The sequence below is a fragment of the Pararge aegeria genome, chromosome 4 (assembly GCF_905163445.1).
Source record: "Pararge aegeria chromosome 4, ilParAegt1.1, whole genome shotgun sequence".
NCBI lineage: Eukaryota > Metazoa > Arthropoda > Insecta > Lepidoptera > Nymphalidae > Pararge > Pararge aegeria.
Window position 1 is genome coordinate 18,182,684 of NC_053183.1, and position 27,838 is coordinate 18,210,521.

General features: G+C 37.1%; 4 protein-coding genes across 4 annotated transcripts; 1 reads left to right on the forward strand and 3 right to left on the reverse strand.

The window, feature by feature from the left end:
- Positions 1-899: 899 nt before the first annotated feature.
- On the forward strand, positions 900-3,363 carry LOC120637780 (tubulin beta-4B chain-like). The gene is made up of 2 exons (XM_039909793.1): positions 900-1,104; positions 2,021-3,363. Exons 1-2 carry the CDS (start codon positions 1,048-1,050, stop codon positions 3,302-3,304), a joined length of 1,341 nt encoding a protein of 446 aa, XP_039765727.1. The 5' UTR covers positions 900-1,047; the 3' UTR covers positions 3,305-3,363.
- Positions 3,364-4,501: 1,138 nt separating this feature from the next.
- On the reverse strand, positions 4,502-6,489 carry LOC120637781 (tubulin beta chain). Its single transcript, XM_039909794.1, has 2 exons — positions 6,430-6,489; positions 4,502-5,868 (listed from the first exon to the last, which is right to left on the reverse strand). The coding sequence occupies exons 1-2, from the start codon at positions 6,484-6,486 to the stop codon at positions 4,597-4,599; spliced, it is 1,329 nt and encodes a 442-aa protein (XP_039765728.1). The 5' UTR covers positions 6,487-6,489; the 3' UTR covers positions 4,502-4,596.
- A 908-nt stretch (positions 6,490-7,397) lies between these two features.
- LOC120637540 (tubulin beta chain-like) lies at positions 7,398-10,116 on the reverse strand. The gene is made up of 2 exons (XM_039909362.1): positions 9,910-10,116; positions 7,398-8,736 (listed from the first exon to the last, which is right to left on the reverse strand). Exons 1-2 carry the CDS (start codon positions 9,964-9,966, stop codon positions 7,441-7,443), a joined length of 1,353 nt encoding a protein of 450 aa, XP_039765296.1. The 5' UTR covers positions 9,967-10,116; the 3' UTR covers positions 7,398-7,440.
- A 4,800-nt stretch (positions 10,117-14,916) lies between these two features.
- LOC120637539 (alpha-1,2-mannosyltransferase ALG9) lies at positions 14,917-27,705 on the reverse strand. Its single transcript, XM_039909361.1, has 9 exons — positions 27,497-27,705; positions 26,814-26,980; positions 25,164-25,350; positions 24,190-24,389; positions 21,082-21,359; positions 19,426-19,583; positions 18,845-19,029; positions 17,504-17,728; positions 14,917-16,642 (listed from the first exon to the last, which is right to left on the reverse strand). Exons 1-9 carry the CDS (start codon positions 27,595-27,597, stop codon positions 16,350-16,352), a joined length of 1,794 nt encoding a protein of 597 aa, XP_039765295.1. The 5' UTR covers positions 27,598-27,705; the 3' UTR covers positions 14,917-16,349.
- Positions 27,706-27,838: the final 133 nt, after the last annotated feature.

The following is a 27,838-nucleotide window of genomic DNA, read 5'->3' on the forward strand; positions in this document are numbered from 1 at the left end:
GTACATGCTACGATAGTATTATGGGATTTGTCCATATTTTTACCCAGATGGATCAAGACGGGTCTGCGGATGTCAAGTTGGATGTCACGGGCAGAATCTACTACCTGCTTTCGCGTTCTTTTTGTTAGTATTTTACGAACTGTTCGACATACTACACTGGCAACGTCACTTATAAATTGATAGGCTGTACGATGTTTCCTTTTCGCATAACTCTACGACTGGATTCTACACACTTGCTAATTTGAAACCGTCCTTGCGATTGTAGTTTTTGTGCTTTCGAATTTCAATCGCTTCACGAACTAGTTTTGGAATATAGTGACAGTCGGTGGAAAGAACTTTAGGGTCATGTAGCTCTATCTCTGCAACTGGGTCGAAATATCGACTAATCCCATAATACTATCGTAGCATGTACGATAGTATTATGTTAAGAAGTGTTGATTTACCACGAAAATCTTAGTTTAAAATCTATTGCATAATGTATAATATTCGTTTGGGCGATATTTGATGGCAAATTGCCTCATTGGGTCATTGGCTAGCTAAATTTGGTGTCAACTGAGATACAGAATCGGCCTACTAGTTAGTGGGTTTGCCACTTCACATCAAACAAACAAATTCCATTTCCAAATTCCAAATTAACAAAATGACATAGTTCTTGGAGCTCTTAGGAACCGATGACAGTTACTGACTCAACTTACCTTATCTTTAAAATTAAAATACCAATTTAAAAATTAAAGTTGGATTCTCTTGGTCAGAACTTTTAGAAGAAGTAAATGTTCTGACCAAGAAGATCCATAAAGATTTCTATAAAGAAAGAAAAAAAGGGATTCCAGAACCGAATTTTGAAATAATTGAAACACGAAAATATGACTTTTTGCTCATTTACTTGAAATCCAACGTACGATGTGCACATTGTGAATTTAGCTAAACTTCTTTTTGTATTTTTTTATTAGTTTAAGCTAATGTTAAGCATCAACTTCCAAAACAATTCTTTATAGGTTTTAGAGAAATTTACAAGTGTCTGGATCAAAAATTTGAGAAATTATCAAGATGAGGGAAATCATTAACCTTCAAGTCGGTTCATGCGGGAATCAAATTGGAGGAAAGGTATTTATTTATTTATTTGTACACCACTAAGGAAAAAGAAAAAAAAGAACGAACACTTGTAGAATTAAGCAGGATACAATAGGCCTTGTCGCTAAGTAGCGATCTCTGCTATGCAACCTTGGGATTAGGAAATTATAAAGAAAAACGAATAGGTGGGGTACACTATTTAGAACATACATACGAATAACTACATCCTAATACATAAACCAGACTACACAAATGCAACAATACTATTGATAAATATAAAAAATAAATATACTAATACATATTTTAACATAAAATAAATACTTAAATATGAGGTATGATGCTCAACAGTTTGTTTTTCATACTCTCCTAGTAGGTTTCAGACCTTCTACCATTCAGTAACTTCCATTTTTTACGCAAACTAAAAGCGCCAGTCAGTTCTTATAAATGGGTTGTTACTAACTTCTCCAGAGATTTTTTAAATATCTAAATCCACGAGAACAAAGTCACGGGCATCAGCTAGTGAATTAATATGAACGTAGGTAGATGGTCTAGATGGTCACTAGAAAGCGCAGTATTGTTAGAGCACCTAAGATGGATAGACGACTTAGAATGAGTTACAAGGCGCGTTGAAATCCCTGCAACAAATGTATATCCAGTAGAAGATGTCCTATAGTTGAGGTGATGATGATGATGATGAATAATGAACCCTAGATATAATGTTAAACGGCGCTTGACATCGAAAATTATGACTTACAATAAACACTCAACATGGTGGATGATTTTACCTTTTTTTAACAATATACCGCGGTAGTAGTTCTAATTAAACTTATTTAGATTTGATGAATGCAAGAACCGGAGACATTGCGCTAATTTTATAAATATAAGCGAAGGCCAATAAATTGTTACGATTTAAATCTTTGGTACTAACATGTATTTTCGTTATTTACAGTTCTGGGAAGTGATATCGGATGAGCACGGCATCGACCCGAGTGGCTGCTACCATGGCGACTCTGATCTCCAACTGGAACGTATCAATGTTTACTATAACGAAGCTTCCGGTGGCAAGTACGTTCCGAGGACTGTGCTGATAGACCTTAAGCCATCTACAATGGATGCCGTACGGTCCGGCCCGTTTGGATGTCTCTACCGCCCTGATAACTTCGTTTACGGACAAGGCGGGGGAGCTAACAACTGGGCCAGAGGACATTACACTGAAGGCGTCGAGATCCTTGAGTCTGCATTGGACGTCATACGCCGCGAGGCGGAGAGCTGCGATTGCATGCAGGGCTTCCAAATCAGCCACTCGCTCGGCGGTGGCACAGGAGCTGGTTTGGGCACTTTAATAATTAACCGAGTACGGGAAGAGTACCCCGACCGGATTATCCTATCCTTCTCAGTGTTCCCAAGCGCTCGAGTTTCAGACTGCGTTGTGGAGCCGTACAACTCCACGCTCGCAGTAAACCAGCTGGTGGAGAACACTGACCACACATTCTGCTTAGACAACGAGGCACTCTACGACATATGTTTCAGAACGTTGAAGTTGACCACGCCAACTTACGGTGATCTAAATCATTTGGTATGCGCAACGATGTCTGGCATCACGACGTGCCTTCGTTTCCCCGGACAATTAAACGCGGACTTGAGAAAGCTGGCTGTCAACATGGTGCCGTTCCCCCGCCTTCACTTCTATACGCCTGGCTTCGCTCCACTAACATCCAGAGGCGCGCAACAGTATAGAGCTTTAACAGTTCCAGAGCTGACTTTGCAAATGTTTGACGCCAAGAACATGATGACAGCATGCGATCCACGACACGGGAGGTATTTGACTGTCGCCACGATTTTCAGAGGGCGTATGTCAATGAAGGAAGTCGACGAGCAAATCTTGAATATACAGAACAAAAACAGTACGTACTTTGTGGAATGGATTCCGAATAACTGCAAGATCGCGGTTTGTGATATACCTCCACGTGGGTTGAAAATGGCGTCTACATTTATTGGGAATACCACAGCCATACAGGTCATCTTTAAGAGAATAGCGGAGCAGTTCGTAGCCATGTTCAGGCGGAAAGCGTTTCTGCATTGGTACACGGGTGAAGGTATGGACGAAATGGAGTTCACGGAAGCTGAGAGTAATATGAATGATCTCATCTCCGAGTACCAACAGTACCAGGACGCGACGGCGGATGATGAGGGGGAGTTTGACGAGGAAGAAGGTGAAGAGGGGTTGGAGTGACTACTGTCGGTGTATCATTTGTGTATGTCTTTGTTTTAAAAAAAATACTTTTCTACATTTCTCTGTTTTTAATTAATAATTATTTACTATATAAATGGACTATGTGAAAATATCTATTGCCGCGCCTAGGCGATAAATGTCCCCGAACACAGGCTACAACCACTAAACGCCGACGGCATATTTTCTGTAGTGAGCAGCAGCGACGATTGTATATTACGTAGTTGTTAACCGACTTAGGGCGCGTTCACATAGACCGTCCATTTTACAGGTCCGTTTAAACTTATGTTACTAGCGTATGTAGTTTATGAGCGATATCACAGAATATAGTATTCCGGATCCAGTAAAAAATACCCAACCGACAAAATAAGCAGCAATCCGTTTTACAGGTCCATTTAAACGTATATGTTATTCGCGTATGTAGTTGTATGAGCCAGTTCACACACGACATTATTCCGGATCCAGTAAAGTTGGATGTTCTATGTGAACGAGCCCTTACAACCGAATTGAGAACCTCCTTTTTTGTATTTTTGTTATTTTTATTTACTTTTTTATGTTTGATAGCTCAGAACTGTCATTTATGAACCGAATGTAAAAATTATTTTCGTCGGAGACGGTATACTTCCCATGTGATTTTCACATTAGGTCGTGATCTGTTGAAGAAATTGATCTTCAAATATTATACCTATATGAGTATTTTATAAAGTAACTTGAGTATTAACTATTGTAACGAATAAGACGTCAGCCAGTGCACCGACCACAGATTATAGATAGACAATTTGTCAAAGCCAAGCCGCCATGTTGTCGTACCTTACCGCCATGCCAAAAATGCAGCCATTATGGTTTGGTACGTCAAGCTAGCCAAAGCCCGCCATTTTTTTGAAAAGTATTAAAATATTTTGTTGTACTAATATTGTTTTTATTTGCGTATCCGTTACACTATCGAAACCAATGGGTGTAGTAAACTGATGATAAAGACAACGGATGGCCACCGGACCTACACAATAATAACACACTGATCAAGAAAATTCCACAAAAGGGACCACAGGGTATAAACGGAAATTCTCTTGCAACCCCAGGTAGGAGAAAGCTGTGGGTTGCTCCTGAATAGGTCTTGGGGGGCAGTGGTCCAACTAATCGTTTATGCCCCATGATCCCTAGAAGCATATTAACATGCCACTAACTATTGAAAATTGAAAAAAACGTATGAGTATTTTTATTTAAAACTTTTCGAAACACGCCTACACTAAACAGCACAAACACATGTAAAACAATAAACACCGGACAAACAAACATTACTCTTCAACTTCCTCGTCGAATTCCCCTTCATCATCAGCTGTGGCATCCTGGTACTGCTGGTACTCGGAGACCAGGTCATTCATGTTACTTTCTGCTTCAGTAAATTCCATCTCGTCCATACCCTCACCGGTGTACCAATGCAGAAACGCTTTTCGTCTGAACATGGCCGTAAACTGCTCAGATATCCTTTTAAACAACTCCTGAATAGCTGTCGTATTCCCTATAAAGGTTGCAGACATTTTCAAGCCACGCGGCGGAATGTCACAGACAGCTGTCTTGACGTTATTCGGGATCCATTCCACGAAGTAACTACTATTCTTGTTTTGGATATTTAGCATCTGTTCATCGACTTCTTTCATAGACATGCGCCCACGGAAGACTGCAGCAACAGTAAGATATCGCCCATGACGTGGATCACAAGCAGCCATCATATTTTTCGCGTCAAACATCTGTTGAGTCAATTCGGGTACAGACAACGCTCGATATTGCTGACTTCCCCTAGATGTTAGTGGAGCAAACCCTGGCATGAAGAAATGCAGCCTTGGAAATGGCACCATATTAACAGCAAGCTTCCGCAAATCCGCATTCAACTGACCAGGAAACCGTAGACAAGTTGTGACCCCAGACATGGTTGCCGATACCAAATGGTTCAAATCACCATAAGTTGGAGTTGTCAACTTTAATGTTCTGAAGCAAATATCGTACAGCGCTTCATTGTCAATGCAATAGGTTTCATCTGTGTTTTCTACCAATTGATGTACTGATAAGGTTGCGTTGTATGGTTCTACAACTGTATCGGAGACTTTAGGACTTGGCACGACAGAAAACGTGTTCATAATTCTGTCAGGATATTCTTCTCTGATTTTTGATATGAGTAAAGTACCCATTCCTGACCCTGTTCCGCCTCCAAGGGAATGCGTTAGTTGGAATCCTTGTAAACAATCGCAGCCTTCTGCTTCCTTCCGAACTACATCGAGAACTGAATCTACCAGCTCAGCGCCTTCAGTGTAATGGCCCTTAGCCCAATTATTTCCAGCTCCAGATTGGCCAAACACAAAGTTGTCTGGGCGAAAGATTTGCCCAAACGGTCCTGAACGTACAGAGTCCATAGTACCAGGTTCTAAATCAACGAGAATAGCTCGTGGGACGTACTTGCACCCGGAAGCTTCATTGTAGTATACGTTAATGCGCTCTAGTTGCAAATCGGAATCTCCTTGGTATGCGCCAGTAGGGTCAATGCCGTGTTCGTCAGATATCACCTCCCAGAACTGTTGACAAAAGGCAAATTAAACTTTAAATGTAGAAAGCAGATAGTATGGAAATGAGAAAGGAGCGTATAATATATAAAATTTTATACCAGCTGAACACCTCGAAAATATAAAATTTCAATCGTAGATTTGCGTTAAGCTCACCCATTTCTCATACGTCTAAAGTGTTAAAGTTCTTAGGTCCTGCTGAGCCAATTATATCGGCTTATTCGTTTACCATTGGTATAGGCATTATATCGGACGAAATAAACATTAAAATGCACACTGCGGGCTCGGAAGGGTTACTAACGATGCGGTAGAGTAGGGATTTAACACCGACCAGGTTATTAGAGTATTATTTATGAAACAGACCTTTTAGATAAAAACAGTTTCAATTTAGTGGCGTCTTTGGCAGCAGAAAATAGCAGCGATTCGGTGAGAGCGAGCGAGAAAAACATCGTTCGCTGGATTACGGTCTCTAAACGTTCAGAGTTTTACATTGCGACGTATAGGATCTGCAATATTTTGTTGAAATACACGTAGGTACTCCGTAGAGGTTTTACCAGATATTAAAACACATACCTTAGCTCCAATTTGGTTCCCGCATTGGCCGACCTGGATGTGGACGATTTCCCTCATATTGGTAATTCACAAACAATTTAGAACCAAATAAAAAGATGGTTAAGATTTAAACTCAATTGGTAACATAAAAAAATGTGTAAAAAATTATAAAATTAAATTATTACATGCACATCGTACACAAAATTTTCTTAATAAATGATTTGAAATAGTTCTCTGATCAGTCACAAAATCTAAAGTCTTCCAAATTTAAAATTTTTAGTTTTCATAGAATCGGGGTTGCGGCCTGCATAAATTACAAAATGAAAAGGAGTTTCATATATACAGTTTGTACTACGAAGTTTAAATTAAAGTTAGTTTAAGTTTATAATTTAATTTTTCTTTTCTTTTTTTGCAAATTTTTATTTTCTGCAAATTAGCCTCTAAGTTCTATTTAAGTGGAAATTCCTTTTGGAACAATAAATATCTTAAACCACCAAAAATACGTGTTTAAGTTTATATACGAGGTAATTTTCGAAACCCGTCTATGTTATGAAGATAAAATCGACCGTCCTGTAAACCGACCGTATCTACCTATTGTTCTTATATTGTACCAATGTTGTTAGCCTAAAAACATATCAACGTTGTTCAAGCTGGCGATTGACCCTGCTTTCTGAGTCCATGGCCGTGGGTTCGATTCCCACAATCGAATTTGTTTGTGTTATGAACATGAAAGTTTTCAGTGTCTGGCTGTTATTTTATATATTTATTTATATTATCTTATAAACATAATTAAAATCGAATTATAATTGAAATAGATATACTGGATCATAAATCACAATAAGCCTTAGGCTTTTCAAGGGTTTCGATAAAATTATGGCAGTTTCATTCATAGGTACCGATTCGATAGCATTATTTAGAGGTTCAATATTTCCATATTTTGTCTTATTAAAAGAAAATGTTTTGAATGAAATAATACAATCAAATTTTAAAGCAACATTAATTTAATAAATAAATAGAAATAATGAAAACAACTCATTCGTCACTATCGTCATTTGGCGCAGTTTCATTTTCTTCATCCTCAAATTCTTGTTCCTCAACGGTCGCGTCTTGATATTGTTGGTACTCAGAAATAAGATCATTAAGATTATTATCCGCCTCTGTGAAGTCATTCTCGTCCATTCCCTCACCCGTATACCAATGAATGAAAGCTTTTCTTCTGAACATGGAAGTGAACTGTTCAGAGATTCTCTTGAAAATTTCTTGAATAGCTGTCGTATTACCGATAAATGTAGCAGACATCTTCATACCCCGAGGAGGTATATCGCAAACAGCTGTTTTGACATTATTAGGTATCCACTTCACGAAATAGTCTTTATTTTTTTTCTGGATATTAAGCATCTGTTCGTCAACTTCCTTCATGGACATACGACCGCGAAATACAGCAGCAACGGTCAAATAACGGCCATGGCGTGGATCGCAAGCCGCCATCATGTTCTTAGCATCAAACATCTGTAGAGTAAGCTCTGGTACAGTTAAAGCACGGTATTTTTGACTACCACGAGCGGTTAGAGGTGCAAATCCGGGCATAAAGAAATGCAATCTTGGAAATGGTACCATGTTTACTGCAAGCTTGCGTAAATCCGCATTTAACTGGCCAGGAAAACGAAGACATGTTGTTACACCAGACATAGTTGCTGACACTAAATGATTCAAATCCCCATAGGTTGGTGTGTGTAACCTTAAAGTTCGGAAGCAAATATCGTACAAAGCCTCGTTGTCAATGCAAAAGGATTCGTCTGAGTTTTCTATCAACTGATTGATAGACAACGTTGCATTGTATGGTTCTACAACTGTATCAGATACTTTAGGGCTCGGTACTACTGAGAAAGTTAAGATTATTCTATCAGCATATTCTTCTCGAAGGTTCGCTAGGAGCAAAGTGCCCAAACCGGATCCAGTACCACCACCGATAGAATGGACGACTTGGAATCCTTGTAAACAGTCACAGCCTTCTGCCTCTTTTCTGACAACATCCAGAATTGATTCAAGCAACTCTGCCCCTTCAGTAAAGTGTCCTTTAGCCCAATTATTTCCTGCACCAGTTAAGCCGTAGACAATATTATCAGGTCGGTAAATCTGACCGTAGGGTCCCGCGCGTAGTGAATCCATAGTACCAGGTTCAAGGTCAACTAATACGGCGCGTGGGACGTACTTTCCACCAACTCCTTCATTGTAGTAAACATTTATTCGTTCAAGTTGAAGGTTGGAGTCCCCTGTGTAGCAACCGTTAGGATCTATGCCGTGCTCGTCGGATATCACTTCCCAGAACTTGAAGAAAAAGAGATTAACATAAATTAAACAGCAATATATAATCTCTGCGAAAATTAAAAACAATTGACTTTTAAATTAAAGTCCAAGCTCTTCCTATATCACATCATTTAGAATCGTGAATGTGTCGTTTCATTTTAGACTAGCGACCCGCCCGGCTTCGCGCGGGTGCAATGGAGATTAAGTTGCGGCAGTTTGACGTGAACAATTATATAGTTCCGTAGTACAAAGGTTTAGCCTAGGTATAAAAATATGTTCGTTACGACATCACATTACAAATCTTTGAAAAACCTTGTTTTTCTCTACTATAATATGCATGTTTATGTACAAATAAACCATCCTTTCAATCACATTTGGCTATTGCTAAAGTTTTTTTAATCCATTGACTAGTTTAAAGGATTAAATGTACGCTTAGGTGAACTGTGGGAGCTACATTATTTTGTTTTATAGGTACTATGTAAAGATTCTAAACTTTTATAATTAATGCAAATCAAGGGATCCTTTTTAAAATTACCAGAGGCCTCATGCTAATTTAGTTTGGCGCTACTCAACAGGTTGCCATAGCAAAAGTGGCAATGAAAGGAACAAAGTTCGTAACAATGGGTGTTGAGGTTCAAAGGTGCTGGAATGGCAACCTCACACCGAATAATGAGGTGTTCATAGACCGCTGTCTAAATAGTCAGGCGGTATTAAACTAATCGTCGGGGTATTGACACAAACTGGAATTTTAAAATCAGTGCTAAAAACCTAGCGAAAGTGTACTCCTGTACGCAGTACGGGAGTTTTAGTGATGTGCTCGACCGTAACAGTAGGAGGACCTTCCTCATTCATCTTTGGAAGCTAGCAAGCTAGAAAGTATATATGATAACATATAAGATGCAGCATCCGTGTGGTGCCAACTAGTTTGATAACCGCCACAACTCCCATAGGTTGAAAGTATAATAAAATTTCAATAAAGATGGCTGTAGGCTGTTATGACCATTACCATTCGTATTCATCACCAAAAACCTATAACAGTCCACAATACAGACGCACAGAGGAAAGAGCTGCCTTTTTTTCCATTATATTAACTGAGCAGCCCCCCTAGAAGAAGTTTGGTTACAACTGTCTTATGACCTCCCGCCACCACGCGGCGTATTCGTATTCACAGACAATTCTAATTCAATAATTTACCTTCGATCCAATCTGGTTGCCGCACCGACCGACTTGAATATGAACGATTTCCCTCATGGCGATTTATTAACTTTCGATTTTGTGAACAAATATAAAAAAATATAATTGTTTAGCAAAATAAAATTAAAATTATTTTAATAAACAAATTCTTACATTTAAAAAGCTAACCTACCTACTCTAAGCTACATTCAAAAGTGAATTCCATTTAATCGTAGCATCGTAGCCTCACTGAAATTGATTTTTTTCGTAGTGGGTTGGCTACGCCTTTTCAATAGACTTCAGAGGGTACAGGGTGTGCCACCCATTGCTTTTTATTCCGGAAATCATGGCAGCCATGGCAGGCAGGCGGGTAGACAGGCGGGCAGGCAGGCGGGTATTATGTACTGAGGCTGGCAACCGAGGGGGTTTAAGTGGGTAGAAATCCCACATAACCCAAATTCTCCCACAGAGAATTGGGCATCTTTTGAGAAGATTTCCCCCCCGTCAACAAAAAAAAAAAAAAAAAAGGCAGGCGGGTAGTCAGGCGGGCAGGCAGGCGGGTAGACAGGCGAGTAGACAGGCGGGCAGGCAGAGGGCCAGGCAGGCAGGCATTTGTTTCATCCCCCCTTTTACCCTCTTAGGGATGGGATTATCAGAAATCCTTTCTTAGCGGATACCTACGTTGTAATAATTATCTGGGTTCAAAACTCCAGCCCGCTCCGTCAAGTGGTTAGAGCTGTGCATTGATAGATTACTCAGTCTGTCACTTTTGCCTTATATATATTAACTCTTTTATCTACTTATTGTATCAAAGCACCTAATTCTTCTTATGTTAAATCCGAGACCGTCTGAAGAATTTTATTGTTACGCTGTTGATTACAAATAAATAAATAAAATAAAACATAAGACTGAAACAAAGATCCTCGTTTACTACTTAAAGTGACATATTATTTATCAAGTAGAAATTTAATTTTATGGGATCTTAAATCTTTGCTCCTTCATATAAAATAGGTAAGAATGTAAGAGTTTATTTTTAAATAACCACTAAAAAAGAGGATTGTAGAAAAGAGGATACCATTCCAACGATCTCCTTGGCTTAGTAGTGAGGGCTGCATCTATACATCTAAGTGGAGGTCCCAGGTTCGTTCCTTAGCCAATACTATTTGAAATATATATACTTTCCGAATTTTCTCTAGTCTGGTCTGGTAGGAGGCTTTGGCCGTGGCTAGTTCCACCCACGAGACATGCCACCAAGCGATTTAGCGTTACGGTACGATAATATACATAAGTCAAGGGGTAACTTGTAAAGGAATACAAACCAAAAGATTTTATGGGGTAATTTAAACCTGAGTCAGGCATTCAAATAAAACAATAACAAATTTAGTCGTAAAAATTCTTTATTAAAAATCTTACATACAAAATCTTAACTCCTACGAGTGCTTATAAAGATGCAAAACATGATTCTAATTATTCCCTCTTTGGTGTTAACGACGATGTTTCATTAATAAAATGTGTAATAAAAAGAAGCACATATACTATTATTGCACGTGATAAGAAGTTACCGTAATATGCCCCTGTTACACTAAACTTTGCTATATGTTCCCATTATCTCAATGAGTTTGATTGTACTTCATATGCGCATTATGGCATATAAAGACAATGTAAAATCTAGCAGACGGGGCAGCGTTAAGAGTCTGGACAAAAAAGCCGCCGATCCGACCCTTCGTTTTTGGTGATAAGAAATTAGCAACTTCCGAAATCAGCAAACCACCAAACCTAGACAGCTATGCGAACAAATTAGCAACGCGCGAATAACTGTTTATATTGACTCGCGCGAGACGCTGCTGACACCATTTAAGTCAAAAGTCAGATACAAAACGCAAAATAATTAACCACCAAATTTGATCACGTTTAATTTCAATGCTCTAAGTTAGGTATAATTACGACTGAGATTATGACAAAGTTACGTTAAACAGGAGCAGGATATTTATTTCTCAAAAGAATTACAAAAATTCGTTTAGTAGAGAAAACATCTACCTTATAATCTAAATAGTTTTTTATAGTATAATTTACAAAGTCGAAAAGTCCAACAGTTAATAAATGATATAAAAACAAAATAAATTAAAAGCATACTTGATAATTTCTTTAAAACTGCTTTCCAATGCTAAATTGATATTTCTAATAACACTGACACATAAGACTGACGTGGCGTGTATATGTTCAGTCCGTTCACAGTTATTCACATTACCTCTGATATTAAAATATTAAATAAAAATAAAAATAAAAAATAAAAATAGTTTATTTCTATTAATTTAATTAGTCAAGTATTCCAATTTATTTTATTTAATATAGTGTCGCAATCAATTATTTCAATTAGTTTAATTGGGCTGTGTTTTACTTAAATAGCAATAAATAAATAAATAATAAAATTACGCCAACCTTACAGCTAGAAATAAAATAACTGTGAACGGACTTTAGGTCGTGTATGTCGTACTAAGAGTTACCCGTATGTACAAAATGGACATCTCACCATCGTCGACGGTCACAGAGTGAGAAACAATGTCAGAGTAAAATGGACCCTGTGCTCCTTGTTTTATAGTTGTAAATTTCGTACAACTATTATTATTTCTGTCTGTAAATGTATAAACCAACGTGAGAATTAGCAAGAGAAATTTCACTCTGCCATTATATTTTAGTAACTCACAAAACGATCATCGTTGTCCAAATGTGCCAACTCGTACTAAAACAATCCGAAATACCTATTTTTTTATAAAAAGAATAAAATAGACATTATACATGGTGATACTAATAAATTATGATAAATCGTAAACATTTGTAAAAATATAATAAATGAAAAAAATGATTAATTAAAAATGTTTAATTATATAATTTATTTCACATGAAATTTATGACTAGCTTCATAATTAAACTATTGCATAATATAGCTCATTCGTTTAAATTCACCGCTTGATATTATATTATATTATTACAGCCCGTTTTATACAGGATGATCTTTTTGATATGCACATTTATGACTCACTGTAAATAAATAAGGGTACAAAATATTTTAAATCCTTTTCTTTATTCGTGTTTTTACCTACACTTGGAGGAATTATCAATTTTATAAATTTAAAATGCATATAAAAATTTTCGGTACCGACAGGATTTGAACCTGCGACTCTCTGGCAATCGCGGCCTGAGCGCTTTCTCCATTTAAGCTACGGCTCTCCTACCGTCGATGCCGAAATTGGTATATGCCTTTCACATCACTCTTATAGCGACTGTAGCGTCACCTAGTAGGAAACGTTGCAGTTTCGACTGCCACGATTTCCAGAGAGTCACAGGTTCAAATCCTGTTGGTTCCGAAATTTTTTATAAACATTTTAAATTTATAAAATTTTAAATCGTTTTGATGTTTTTATAGTAACAATAGGGTCGAGCAGATGGCGCACCTCATGGTAAGTGGAAACCCATGGAAATCGAGGGACACGACCCTGCGAAGTGCCGCCCTGTGTCCATCAATCTGTGGGGTAGGCTTTAAGCCTCATGTGCCGACCTGCAACCACGCCCTTCCGTACGAAATACAGCAATGCTGCGGCAGAAATAACTGGCGGTGATACTTGCTCTATCACGAATAGCTCGACTTCTACTAAAATGTCAATTCATTAATTGACAATGACAATTTCTTGATTCAATTGTACACAATTGTTTTCATTAGTTAATTGCAACTCAATAAATGAAAAAATGTACATCATATTAGAGGTTAAAAAGAAATCATCCTGTATACATACAAATTGTAATGAAATTTAGTACTAACTTACTTTAACTTATTAACAACAAAGTATTCCTAACTAAATAGCTAGCTCGTGAATACTTATCTATTAGCATAGTATAAAGAAGATAAATAATTTATATACGACGACAACGCACACATCGCCATCTAGCCCCAAAGTAAGCGTAGCTTGTGTTATGGGTACTGAGATGTCTGATGAATATTTTTATGAATAATATACATAAAAACTTATAATATACATATAAACATCCAGACACTCAAAAACATTCATGTTCATCACACAAACATTTGCCAGTTGTGGGAATCGAACCCACGGCCTTGGACTCAGAAAGCAGGGTCGCTGCAAACTGCGCCAATCGGCCGTCGTATAGAAGATATAGAAGATACAATGGTGTGTACCCGCGCAGTTAAAGAATGGATTTATAAAGAGCGGCCGTTATCGTTCCATTTTGATAACCTACATTGCGCAGTGGCACGCCTATGGTTTAATAAAAGCTCTCGGTTCGATTCCCGGCGCGATTTTTAAATTTAGTTTTTCTGAATTTTTTCTTTGTGTTCTAAATTATGTGCTTCGTACTTAAAAACACGGTTTCGTCGAACCACTGTACGTCCACCATTGTTACCTGACCACTCTATTAAGTACAATATATTAAACATGCATGTATTCTCGGGCATCATAAAAACCCGGTACTTTAAAGCGTGCGTTCGGTTCCAACACCTAGAGCCTTCGTGAAAAATTCTACTAACTTCGTAATTAGAATTTCGTGATTTCGTGAACCTGTGATAAAGAACTACGTATCTATCTATCTATTAGAATATAAAAGCAATCAAAAATGCATTTTTTTTTTTAGATAATGCGTAAGCTGTGTGCGATTAGTTACAATTGTCTATGGTTTCAATATTGTATGTATTGAAACCATAGACATGGCTTCTTTTATTTTAAACTCATGTGAGTTTCAGAATGCGAAGAATACTAATTTTAGTAGTTTGTGTAATAAATAAATAAATAATACTAATATTTGTTATCTGTTGTCGGACTATGAAAAAAAAACAACTTTTGAGATAATCGCGTTTAAACTAACAGTATTAATGTATTACTAGCGGTCCCTCGCGACTTCGTCCGCGTATAAGACAACCTTAGAAGATGGGCATACGCTGTCGCGGACTTTTTTTAAGAACTTTTAGACGGCAACATGATTTTATCGAAAATTCTTACCGTTTTCGCAGCGCACGCAGCGAAAGCTCACAAAAGGGAGAAAAACCCCCAATTTTGAGACATTCTTCATTGCGATGCTTTTATTGGTCTTAGCGTGATGATAAATAGCCTACCTTCGTCGATAAATGGGCTATCAAACGTTGAAGGAATTTTTCTAATCATTCTTCAGCTTTTAGATTAGTATAAGATTACAAATTCAAATAATAATACATAAGGTTCGATTGATTTAAAATATAGAGGAACTATAAAAATGCAATGTTTTTCGATGATACAATAAAGTAGATTTGTATGGATTCAGTCAAGACAGTTTAAAAACTTAAGCATAATTGGTGACAATGTTTCTCAAAAATTACATATTGGCGTACACAATATTTGACTAACTTTCGATAGGACAAATATGAATTCACTAAAACAGTCAAAAACTTGCGCCTAATTGATTTTATTCCCCAACAAATACATAGTAACGTTCACAATTTTTGACTTTGACTTTCCAAATAACTTTCGATAGGATAAATTGAATTCACTCAAGACGATTAACAAATTCCACCAAATTAGTATTGATTTTATTCCCCAACAAATGCATAGTCGCGTACACAATATTTGACTTTGACTTTGACTTTCCAACTATCTTTCGATAGGATAAATGTGAATTGACTCAAAACAGTCAAAAACTTGCGCCTAATTATTATTGATTTTATTCCCCAACAAATACATAGTAACGTACACAATTTTTGACTTTGACTTTCCAAATAACTTTCGATAGGATAAATTGAATTCACTCAAGACGATTAACAAATTCCACCAAATTAGTATTGATTTTATTCCCCAACAAATGCATAGTCGCGTACACAATATTTGACTTTGACTTTGACTTTCCAACTATCTTTCGATAGGATAAATGTGAATTGACTCAAAACAGTCAAAAACTTGCGCCTAATTATTATTGATTTTATTCCCCAACAAATACATAGTAACGTACACAATTTTTGACTTTGACTTTCCAACTAACTTTCGATAGGATAAATGTGAATTCACTCGAGACGATTAACAAATTTCGCTTAGTTATTATTGATTTTATTCCACAACAAATACATAGTCGCGTACACAATATTTGACTTTGACTTTGACTTTCCAACTATCTTTCGATAGGATAAATGTGAATTGACTCAAAACAGTCAAAAACTTGCGCCTAATTATTATTGATTTTATTCCCCAACAAATACATAGTAACGTACACAATTTTTGACTTTGACTTTCCAACTAACTTTCGATAGGATAAATGTGAATTCACTCGAGACGATTAACAAATTTCGCTTAGTTATTATTGATTTTATTCCACAACAAATACATAGTCGCGTACACAATATTTGACTTTGACTTTGACTTTCCAACTAACTTTCGATAGGATAAATGTGAATTCACTCGAGACAGTCAAAAACTTGAGCCTAATTATTATATATTGATATTTTTGTTCCTCAACAAATACATATTGGCGTAGACGACATTTTTATTCGACAAAACCGGGACATAGAAAGCACGAAATATCCTATGGGATTTAGTGGCGTCTAATATAGGCACTGAGGCGATAATTTCCCATGCATTTGTGTTTTTATGGTACGGCGGCTGCAGTTTCGATGGTGTTCCGATATCCGAGTCAACGAGGTAATGGCAATCGGACGGTCGGAGGTATGTTTGATTGTCGCCTTGGTTCATATCGTTGAAGTATTGGTGGACTGTTCGAGTAGCTGAAATTAAAAAAAATACTTTTCAATATACAAAACTTACTTAATTAACTTTAGTTATAATAGCTTTTAGTCCACGCAAAGAGCGCCGAGCTACAAAAAATGGCCGCGGCGTCGCTGAAGTGACGACATTTCCAAAAACAAAAAAACTATCCGGCTAAGTTTGTTGTGGGATCTTCTTAGAACAGTGCGCGTTTGGAACCCTCGTAGCTTTAGGTTTAAGTTGGCGAACGAAGTTATCACCATCCCCTTACAGTTATGTAAACATATATGTATGAACGCTTCATAAGTGCATGTGATAGGCCTACATGAATAAAGAAATTTTGAATTTGAATTTGATTAAGCCTGTTGGGGCTACCTGGACAAAGCTGGCGAGAAAGGGAAATAGATGGAAAAGGATGCAGGAGGCCAACGGCCATAAATGCTCATTCCAATTGACTTAAAATACCTAAAATTCACATTAAATACCTAACATTGACATACAGCGATTTTTTAAATGGCAAACTAACATACTAAAAAAAATAACTAACATAGTAAATGATTGTAAAATTTTGACATACCTACACACACACACTGACTGTAATTATAATGAATAAATTTATTAGTTAAGTAATATTTTTTAATGATAAATGTAATGTATGTGTTGTAAACTTTTTCATGAACTTAAATAATTTTAATTTGCATTGTTTTATCGCATGTTTCAAGAAATTATAAATTACACCACACAGATTCTCCTGCTTTTCGCGGAGTATAGCAAATTGAGCTTAATTTTGATAATAGCCATCTATGTGCCTATTTGAATAAATAAATATTTGACTTTGACTTTGAATTTGAATGTGATTTTATAAGTCAGAGGAATCTCACCATTATGTCCATCGTCGTAAGGCGCAGGCAGTTGACCTTTAAACTCGCTCGGTACGAATCGTATCCGGTACGCGTCCGGTACGTGGAAGCTGGACGGAGATCTGTACCATTCTTTTCCGAAGCACACGTTAAAAACGCCGTTACTGTCAGCTTGTTCGGGGATGTGGCGTAGTATCGCCATCGGGCCGTGATAATGGTTAAACAGAGCGGTCGTTCGTGATATACCTGCGAAATAATAATAATAATATTAAAAAGTAGTAGTAGAGCTGTCTGTGACAGAGCTCGCACGGAGAAGTACTACTGCCATATACAATAAAAAAAAAACGCAATCGAAACCATATTTGCTGCCCTTTATCATCACGTAAACCCTTTACCGGCCGACTACAGAGCATGGTTCTCCTACCACAGTGAGAAGGGGTCAAGGCCGTAGTCCACCACGCTGGCCCAGTGCGGATTGGTGGACTCCACACACCTTTGAGAACATTGCGTAGATCTCTCAGACATGCAGGTTTCCTCACGATGTTTTCCATCGCCGTTGAAGCAAGTGATATTTTAATTACTTAAAACGCACATAACTTAGTAAAGTTAGAGGTGCGTGCGGCGAGCTGCGAGCTCCTACCCAATGCGCTATCACCGCTTCAGCTTTCGCTGCATGACTTTAATAATAATTTAATTTCCTCACAAAAATTATAAATATTAAGAATATGAATTTAGTTCAATTTCGCACTACCGAAATAATCTTTGAACGCGGCATATGAAGTTTAAACACTAAAATGTTCACTACTATAGGTAAAATGGATACGCGCCACGTGTATTTTTTCCGCATAGGATCTCGCTCAGTGAACCAAACAAAATCTAGTAATTATATAAAGTTTATTAAAATGACTATAAATGGTCTTTAAGCACTTTTTTTATAAGAAATTTTGACTTACAAATCGTAAAAACTACAATAATGTAGAAAAATTGCACTCTCTGTTTCAGCAATATTTGCTTTGACTAACTTTATTATCTATAACGTAAATCTAATTCAATGATAAAATACGCAACGTCTAAATGAAAACCGAAATAATACATTACAGGCTTTAGAGTTACATTATGTACTGTCTCGGAGACTTATCTGTGAAACCGAAAACCTAATAGTTTTTGAGTTAACCGAAACCATAGTTTTGACTGAAAGAAATCTGATGTAGGATCACATGCATCACAATAATTGCTAGTTCCACCAAAAAAAAATAACAAAGAAATGCATTTTAAAATAGTCAGAAACCGTTTTTTTTATATCGGGCGAAAAGTGCCTCTATCCATCCTCTTCCTTTTACAAGTCCTCAAGATTGTACTCACTAGCAACTCCCGCAAGTAGCACGCACATAACGACGAGCGGGCCGGTGTACACGAGGTAGTGCCGTCTCTCTCGCTCCTTGCGCCAGCGCAGCAATTCCGTGCCCACAGCGAACGTCATCTTCTGCAAGCAGTCCAGAGCTATCGCCCCCGCCAGCACTATCATACCGTACACGGGGTAGAGGAACCTGGAACAAATTATTCTTTGCCTTATTACATAGCAATATTGCCGAAAGAGAACATCCTACTAATATTATAAACTAACTGTCCCGGTGAAATTCGCACCGCGGATCATTTTTTTTTTTTTTTGGTTAATGTTTTATTTTAATAGTTATTATCCTATTACGGTCTAAGAGGCATCCGGCTAACTTTATTGTGGGCTCTTCTTAGAACAGTGCGCGTTTAGAAATCCAAAAAATCAAATATCATAAAAATTGGTCCAGCCGTTGTGATTTATAAATGGTGTAACTAAGTTTCATTGAAATCGGTCCAGCCGTTTCGGAGCCTATACGTAACATATCCACACACTTTCTCTTTTATATATATAGATTATAATACTGTCATATTGTCTATGGAACACACACCTCTCTTCCTTATGCGGCTGCGTCATGAACACTGCCAGCCAGAGAGCCAGAGGCATGAGACTCAGCCAGTACGGCGCGCAAAAAGACGCACGCGCCGTCGAACGTGTCGAAATCAACGTACATGCCAGCAAGAGAAGCGGGCACGACAGCGCCAGCACCTAGACAAACAATTCAAACATTTATGTCGGCGATATATATATTTTTTTTTTTAATAAATCTTCAATCAGTCGCGAGACTATAATCAGATGAAGCAAGGTGTTCAGCTAGGCTTTCTTTGTGTTTTTACAGAACATGCCGATTTCCTCAAATACCGTTGGCATTTCGAGATACTGATGAATCTCGTCGTTGCGTGCGAACCAGGGAACATCAGTGATTACCCGTAGAATTTTGTTTAATGTGATATATAAATTTAAAAAATATATATTTATTTCGGGTCGGGGTCATTTTGTATATGGGTATATACACAAATTAAGAGATTAACTTTAAAAAAAAGTGTGTGAACTTATGTACACGCGTTAGATGTTATATACTTTGGCGTAACAAAATAAAAATCTTTTGAAATATTTTACCTTTCGCCTTATTCTACGTTTGTAGAAAAAACTAAACTAACAATAGAAAAAAGATATTTCATACATTGAAAATTTATTACAAGTTACAACACGCTATCTAGTTAAAACAAGATTATTTAAATATCAAAAAAAAAAAAAACTACATAATTAAAGGAATGGACATAATAAACATAATTAAATAGAGAAATATAACTTAAATGAAACAAAAAAACAATATTTAATTAGAATCAAAAATTTTAAAAAATTTGGAAAATCCTCATAATCTCATTTTTTTCACAATAAAATTGAATTTTTTTTAACTGAAACTTTCAATGCTCATTCAACGGTAAAGGGAAATATCGCGAGGAGACATGCCTGAGAGTTCTACATAATGTTCTCAAAGGTGTGCGGAGTCCACTAATCCGGACTGGGCCAGTGTTAGCTATGAGCTACGCCGCAAAAACCAGATGGTCAGTCAAATATAAATATCGCGTACTCATCATCATATCAACCCACTACCGGCTCACTACGGGGTCCCGCAATAGCCTAAGCCGCAGGGTCCTAAACCCTTCGCGGTTTAGGCCGTACTCAACCACGCTGGCCAAGTGCGAATTGGTGAACTCAATAAGCCTTTTGAGAACATTATGAAGAACTCTCAGGCCCTGCAAGTTTCCTGACGATGTTTTCCTTCACGATCGAAAAATGTCATATTGTGATATTTGAATAGCTTAAAACGGATATAACTGCCGATTGGCGCAGTGGGCAGCGACCGTGCTTTCTGAGCCAAGGCAGTGGGTTTGATTCCCACAAGTGGATAAATGTTTGTGTGATGAACATGAATGTTTTTCAGTGTCTGGGTGTTTATCTATGTATTATAAGTATTTATGTATATTATTCATATAATTATTCATCAGTCATCTTAGTACCCATAACACAAGCTATGCTTACTTTAGGGCTAGATGGCGATGTGTGTATTGTCGTAGTGCATTTATTTATTATTTATTCATTTAACTAGAAAAATTACGGGTGCGTGCTGGGATTGGAACTCGGTGAAGTGAAAAGTCGTAGTCCTAGCCACTGGGCTATCATCGCCTCATCGGATACTCACCCAAACAATATTAAAATTCAGGAAGCCATTCACAAAGTAATAAGTCCAAGGTTCCACGCCATACAAATCGGGCCCGTGCTCAGTGAAGATGTTATATGCCAGTATGTTCCACGGGGTGACCACGAGGCGGCCGTAATGCCACGAGTCCACAGCTACCGTCGGCAGCAGAATGATGGCAAGAGAGATGATCGACCACTTTATAAAGTCTGTATATTGCCGTTTAATAAAGATCATGTCTATTGCTATCGGCAAGCCTAGCAAGGCTGTGAATGGCCAACCTGAAACAAAAACAAACATATTAAATTCGTTATTTATTGGAGTATAGCAAATTAAGCTTACTTTTCATAATATATTAAATTCGTTATTTATCAAATCCCAAAAAGGGGGTTTTAAATTTGGAATATGTTCGGGCGTATGCAGCGTGTGAATGAAAACCGAAATATTACTTTACAGGCTTTACAGGCACATAATTTACTTTCTCTGAGACTTTGTGAAGCCGAAACGCTAATAGTTTGGATGTAAACCACTGCCATAAATTTTACTTAAAAAAAATGAGGTACAGCCCTAACATCACATCTCAAAATAAAATCAAGTGACATATTTAATCTATTATAAAGATACCCGTCGGTACTACCCGCGTATCGGTCTTTTATCTTCAATAGGGTTGTCAAAAATAAACACTATTATTAGTTGGAAAAATGAATATGGTTCTTTTGATTTTATGTTTTCACAGGGCGATTCCTTATGGAATATACTTATGGACCCTTCAACAGTATTTCGTAATTCTGTTACACGTTGCATAGAGATATTTGCAAAATTCTTATTTCATTCGAAAGAGGTTATGGGTATTAAGATAGCTGATGTATTTTTTTTTTTGAATATAATAATCATCAATACTTATAATATACAGACAAACACCCAGACACTGAAAAACATTCATTTACATCACACAAACATGATAAAGTTGTGGGAATCGAACCCACAACCTTGGACTCAGAAAGCAGGGTCGCTGCCCACTGCGCCACTCGACGTGCTTCTTGCATGTGAAGTATTGCTCTGTTTATATATATATATATATATAATGGTTTTCTACTAACCATTAGGTGGACCGTCTGTTTGGTCCGTCAATTATTACTATAAAAAAAATATATCATGTGTGTGGGTAATTTAATGTATTTATATGTAATGTTTTTTTTTTATTTACATATTTGTATAATTTTTAAATCTTATTTATTGCACCACCTACCTCTTTTCTATGTTTTTTCCTTTTACGCCATTGGTTGCCTGGAAGAAATCGCTTTGTAGCGATAAGGCCACCAAATTGTACTCTTTTGCTATGTATTTGTATCTCTGTAACTACTTTTTTTCTTTGGTGTACAATATAAGTGTATTCATTCATTCATTCTGTGTTTCAATGATATTGAACGAGCCTGATGCCTCAACGTGTTTTTGGAGCAACGAGAAAAGGTAAAGTACAAATTCGATGCTCCTAAGCTTGGATCAAAGCTGCTTAACTAAGACGATTGTTTTTTCCCTAATTGGAATTGTTAACAAACAAAGATTTTTCTTAATCGAAAAAAAAAATATTTGCTTTCATCTCCATCTATTGGCATATTAAGAAATCACCATCACAAGGGAGCTAAGTCCAACAACGCCATCTTTTGACAAATGTTAGAACTACTGCAGGAAACTAAAATTTCAAAAGTTATTGAAAACTAATAAATATACATTATTTTATAAAATTAATTCAATGAAGTATTTAGAAAAAAATACAAAAAAAAATAAAAAAAAATTATCAACGTTGATAGCAGTAAGTTACGTGTTTAACAGGAATACAACGTCAGAGGCCTGCATCGCGCTAACGAAGTTTTTAAGATCGCGCGGTATATATACAGTCGCATGCAGAGAATCTGTCGAGAGTCCGTTTCTACACAGTAAGGCAGTTGTGGCGGTAACTGCTCCAACACCGCTGTAGGCAGTTTGCATGATTCCGCGCAAAATGCGTGGGACTACTGCGTTGACACTACTTGCTTATGTGAGACAAGGTCTCAGGCTGAAAAAAGCCAGAGACCTTGGACTTCAAGCAAAACCCATGCTTGTCGAGGCCATTAGCCTCAAGCCGACAGGCGGGAAGCGCTTCTGAAACTTTTAAGACTCCAAAAGCTGCACAAGCTTTCCAGACTTAAACGCCTCAAGCCACCGCTTGCGCTTGCGAGCCTAATAGTGCCCACAGCACATGCCAACACTTCGAGACACAACCTCAAAGTGCGAACGGAACATTCTGTACAAACTTCTACGGAATTTCCTCCTCACCACTGCTGTAGAAAATATGACTCTCTTTTGAACTAACTTCAAAAAAAGGCAAGGGGATTTTATTTGGGCGACTAAAATATGCAAATAAAAGTGTAAATAGAAAATGCACGTAGCAATTTGTTTTTGTTTTTATTCTTATTCTAAATCAAAAGTGGTCATGTTTGTTAACAGCAATAACTCTCAGAGCAACAAGAGGTTAACTAGTACTAATGTAGTTTTTATTAATAAACTTTTATATGAGGACTAGTTTATTTTGGTACACGTGACGCGTCTACCCCATACTTTACGCGTACCAGCCAACGCTGCAAAAGCTTGGGTATGAATTGCTAAACCTTCATCGCTGAATATTAATTGATTGTGAGATGGTGATAACAAAAAAGGCCTGGCTAAGTTTGTCATCACTAGACCAGGGTGCGTTTGTAACCCTAGCTTTAAGTTTACTCGTAAGTTCACGAATGTAGTAGTCTCTGTAGATAATCGAGAGACATATATGTGTTTTAATAAATAAATATACTATGACAATACACACATCGCCATCTGGCCCCAAAGTAAGCGCAGCTTGTGTTATGGGCACTAAGATAGCTGATGAATATTTTTATGAATTTAATACACATAAATATATATAATATACAGATAAACACCCAGCCACGGAAAAACACACAAATATTTTTCAGCTGTGGGAATCGAACCCACGGCCTTGGACTCAGAAAGCAGGGTCGCTGCCCACTGCGCCAACCGGCTGTCAAAATGTGAATGCTTTAAAAGTGCCTGTGATAGGTATATGCAATAACTCACTGAGCAGAACAGTCGCAGCGGTCAACATGATGGCTGGCGGGTACCGCTTCCGCCACCAGCAGGCCAGCGCCGCGGAGACCAACGCGCCGCTCCACGCCGACGGAAGCATGGCCGCGGTGGATGCGAAGCAACCCGCAGCCGGTAGCGCCAGGCAAAGCCACACCCGCCCCACGTGAACGCCGAACTCGTGGCACACGGCCCTGATGAGAACATTTTTTTATTGCAATTTTTTTGATGTCAAACATCTATCAGGTTTACCCTAAACCTGATTTTTGGCGTGGCGACGCATCGCCACACTGTATGATAGAATATATGTACTATACGTAGTCTATAGGTAATAGTTTGTTAGACATGGCGCTGCGATGCAGTGCGCAAGTGACTGTGCGCAATGTCTCGCCACACTTAGCTCGCATATCATTAACCAAATGCATATTTATGTAATAAATCGTTATTTTTTTTTGAACTTATTTTAAAGAAAGAAATTATGCCATATCTGACTCCTAGCTTAACTGTTATTTTATGCATATAACTATTATGCACACATTATGCATATACATTTCTGTTTCACATCTGCCGGGCGTCTTATGACAGCTCACACATTCTTTTTAATTCATAGTAAGAAGTGTACGCGGGAGCTGTTATTTCATAGTAAGAAGTATCCCTGGGATAAAAAGTAGCCATGATTTTTTTTCATACTAAGGAATGTATGTGGGAACCGTTTGTTCCCTGGGATAGAAAGTAGCCATGTTTTTTTGCCATAGTAAGGAGTGTATGTGGGGACAAAGTCAGCTTTATACTAGCTGTGCCCTGCGATGTTCTATGCAATATACAGACCTATTCATAGAGCTTAAAACCGAGGGACGCAGCCAGTATAAAATAAGTTATTTATAACAATGAAAAACGTGTTGTATAGATATATACAATGCCTTCTTCTTGCATTAATTACAAGCTTTACTTAAACTACATCCACTTACTTATAAAACATAAGTTCAGCACAAGCAGTCAGCACAGCGAGCAGGCCTCTTATACTATAAAACACGGAGACTGGAGCCATGACAAAGGAAAGCACTTTAGCTGGTACTGCAAACAGCCACAGTGACATATATGACCGTATTGCATATACTGGACTGTATTCCCATGTTTGTAGGCCATTTCCATACACTGAAAAATAAAACATCATAAAAATTTTCCTTTAAATTAGAAGCTTTCTGTTTCGAACAGTTTAACCCTTTTTAACTTAAGGTCAACTTTGCTATAAAGATAACTTTTACAAATTTTTCACTATCTCCTAAACTATGCAATGAAGTATCATGCTATGTTTATGTAGATACATAAGATTGTCTTGTTAAGAAAGTAAATCTTTTTGGCCAGAATTAATATTTTATGCTGTAAAAAACAAGGAAAATCACATTCTAATAAAATAAGTGTATATGCTTCATTATAACCTATCTGGTTTTGCAGACTTTTTGGCTGTTTCTTTAGATTTTTCCTAATCATTCCTGTTGCTTAGCCACCCAGATCAAAACAAAGAAAAATAAATCTATAAGATGAGAAAAATCCTGTCCTATGAACCCTAATATAAACTAAATAATCAATAAAAGAAAAATTATTTTACCTTTATTGGGTACTTAGTGTTACTTGGACTAGATTTAACAAAGTCAGATGATATGATATACACACACATTAACACACACACACATTTCAGTCAGCATTATATTCTCCCTTAACCGTTAGAGAACTCAACACACCTTTGAAAGTTTCCTTTGTTAAAGTGCACTATATATTATCACAATGATTGAATCAATGTTTGGGAAGGCACTGGCCCCTAAGATACAGGATATAAGATATGGCCCCTAGTTTAGGGGTCAGGATTCCAAAGAATTATTGTACTGAGTTTTTCTAATAAATATTTTCTATTTTCTATATTAATTCCTAATCACATAGACTAAATGCTATAATGGTAAACAAGAAACCCACAATTAAATCAACAGAGTGTATTGCACTCCTTTATTTCACTATTTCAGTGTTCAAAACAAGGCTTTCTAGTTATATTTCTGTTTACAATGACCCCGAAATTGACTTATTTTATGGTAATATGAATAGTGTACGTCGCAACTTAGTAGATAAACGGTTGCATGCTAGGTAAACTTAACACTTTGTTTTAGTTTGCTGCGTTTTTGCTGGGTTCTATCAGGTACCCTTGTTTATATAAGACTTATCTGTGGAAACCTGTTATTAGTTTTAAGTCAATCAATCTGTTAACTAGTTAGTATCTACAACTGTTGGTTTTCCAATTAAAGAAAAAATAAAATAAAATAAAATAACAATTCTTCACAAGTGAAATATCTATCAGTGTAATTTGGCAGTACAATTTTAATTCTACACACACATCACACTCCTATCACTTAACTCAGCTATTTGCAAAACACTCTCAGCTGGATAGGTGTGTATGATCATCTTTATACCACCAAATACTTATAATATTTAAATTCAAAATTCAAATTTTTTAATTTCTTTACCAGCAAAGTTAGCCAGGTAAATTCAAAATTTACTTTCTCTCTATACCACAGGGTGCCTCATAATGGCCTACTATTTTTAATTTATTTATAAACTTAATATATTACCCAAATAGTGCAAAGGCTCCCAGTAATTGTAAGTCTCATCACAGTCTGCTATCTGCCCCCAATATCCTGAAGTTAAACGGGCTACCAGCAACAGCCCCAAAGCTACCGCACCGCCTGGGTATGCTATACTACGTAGATCAGACGGAGCATTTGTGAATAGATATTCTCTGAAAATACATAAGTTTATTATAAGTGATCAGTATATATAATGATCTAAGTGATTCTAATGCACTAGTGGTTTTAATATTAAAATTAAAAAAACAGCTTCCACGCTTTTTCATTGTATATTCAACTGCTTTGATGACCTCCTTGGCGCAACAGTGAGCGCTGTGAATTTAATTATGAGTTCCCGGTGTCGATTCCTGGCAGAGGCAATATGGGAGTAAAATATAAAAATAAAAGTCTTTATTTGTGGAGTAAACAAATCCATTTATTTCTTTCTTTTCCATGCTTATTAGAGTAACATACCTCAAACGGAAAACGGCTACGATACAGTTTTATTTGTATGATATACACACTTCACTAGCTAGTACTTCACATAATATTCAATATTCTTGTTTACCATAAAACTTTGAGGTTATACACTCCCAACTGATACTGATGAAGTAATTTTCAATTTTGGTGAAGTTCAAAACGCACGGGGTTGATTGTATATCAAATTATAAAAGCAAATTAATAATTACCCTTCGCTGGGCTTCCGAGATCTCTTTCCTTTGGTGAAACTAGCCGTTCTTTTGGCACCATTTTTATTGTGAATACTTCGTTGTCGAGCAGTTAGCGGCATCAATGTAACTTGCCTGTGTACTTATTCGCAAAATATTTATATTACGATAATTTTCCGGCTTTATTCACTAGTATATCGACATATTTTTAATATCGGTTGATTTTGGCTCACTCGGCTGTCAAAAGGTCAATGATCTTGTCACAGACGAATAGCCTAAACAAACCCAAGAAAATAACATAATCGATATCCGGGGAAAAAAAGGTCCAAGGAATTGTTTGCGTCTTCATTGATATTCGGTAAA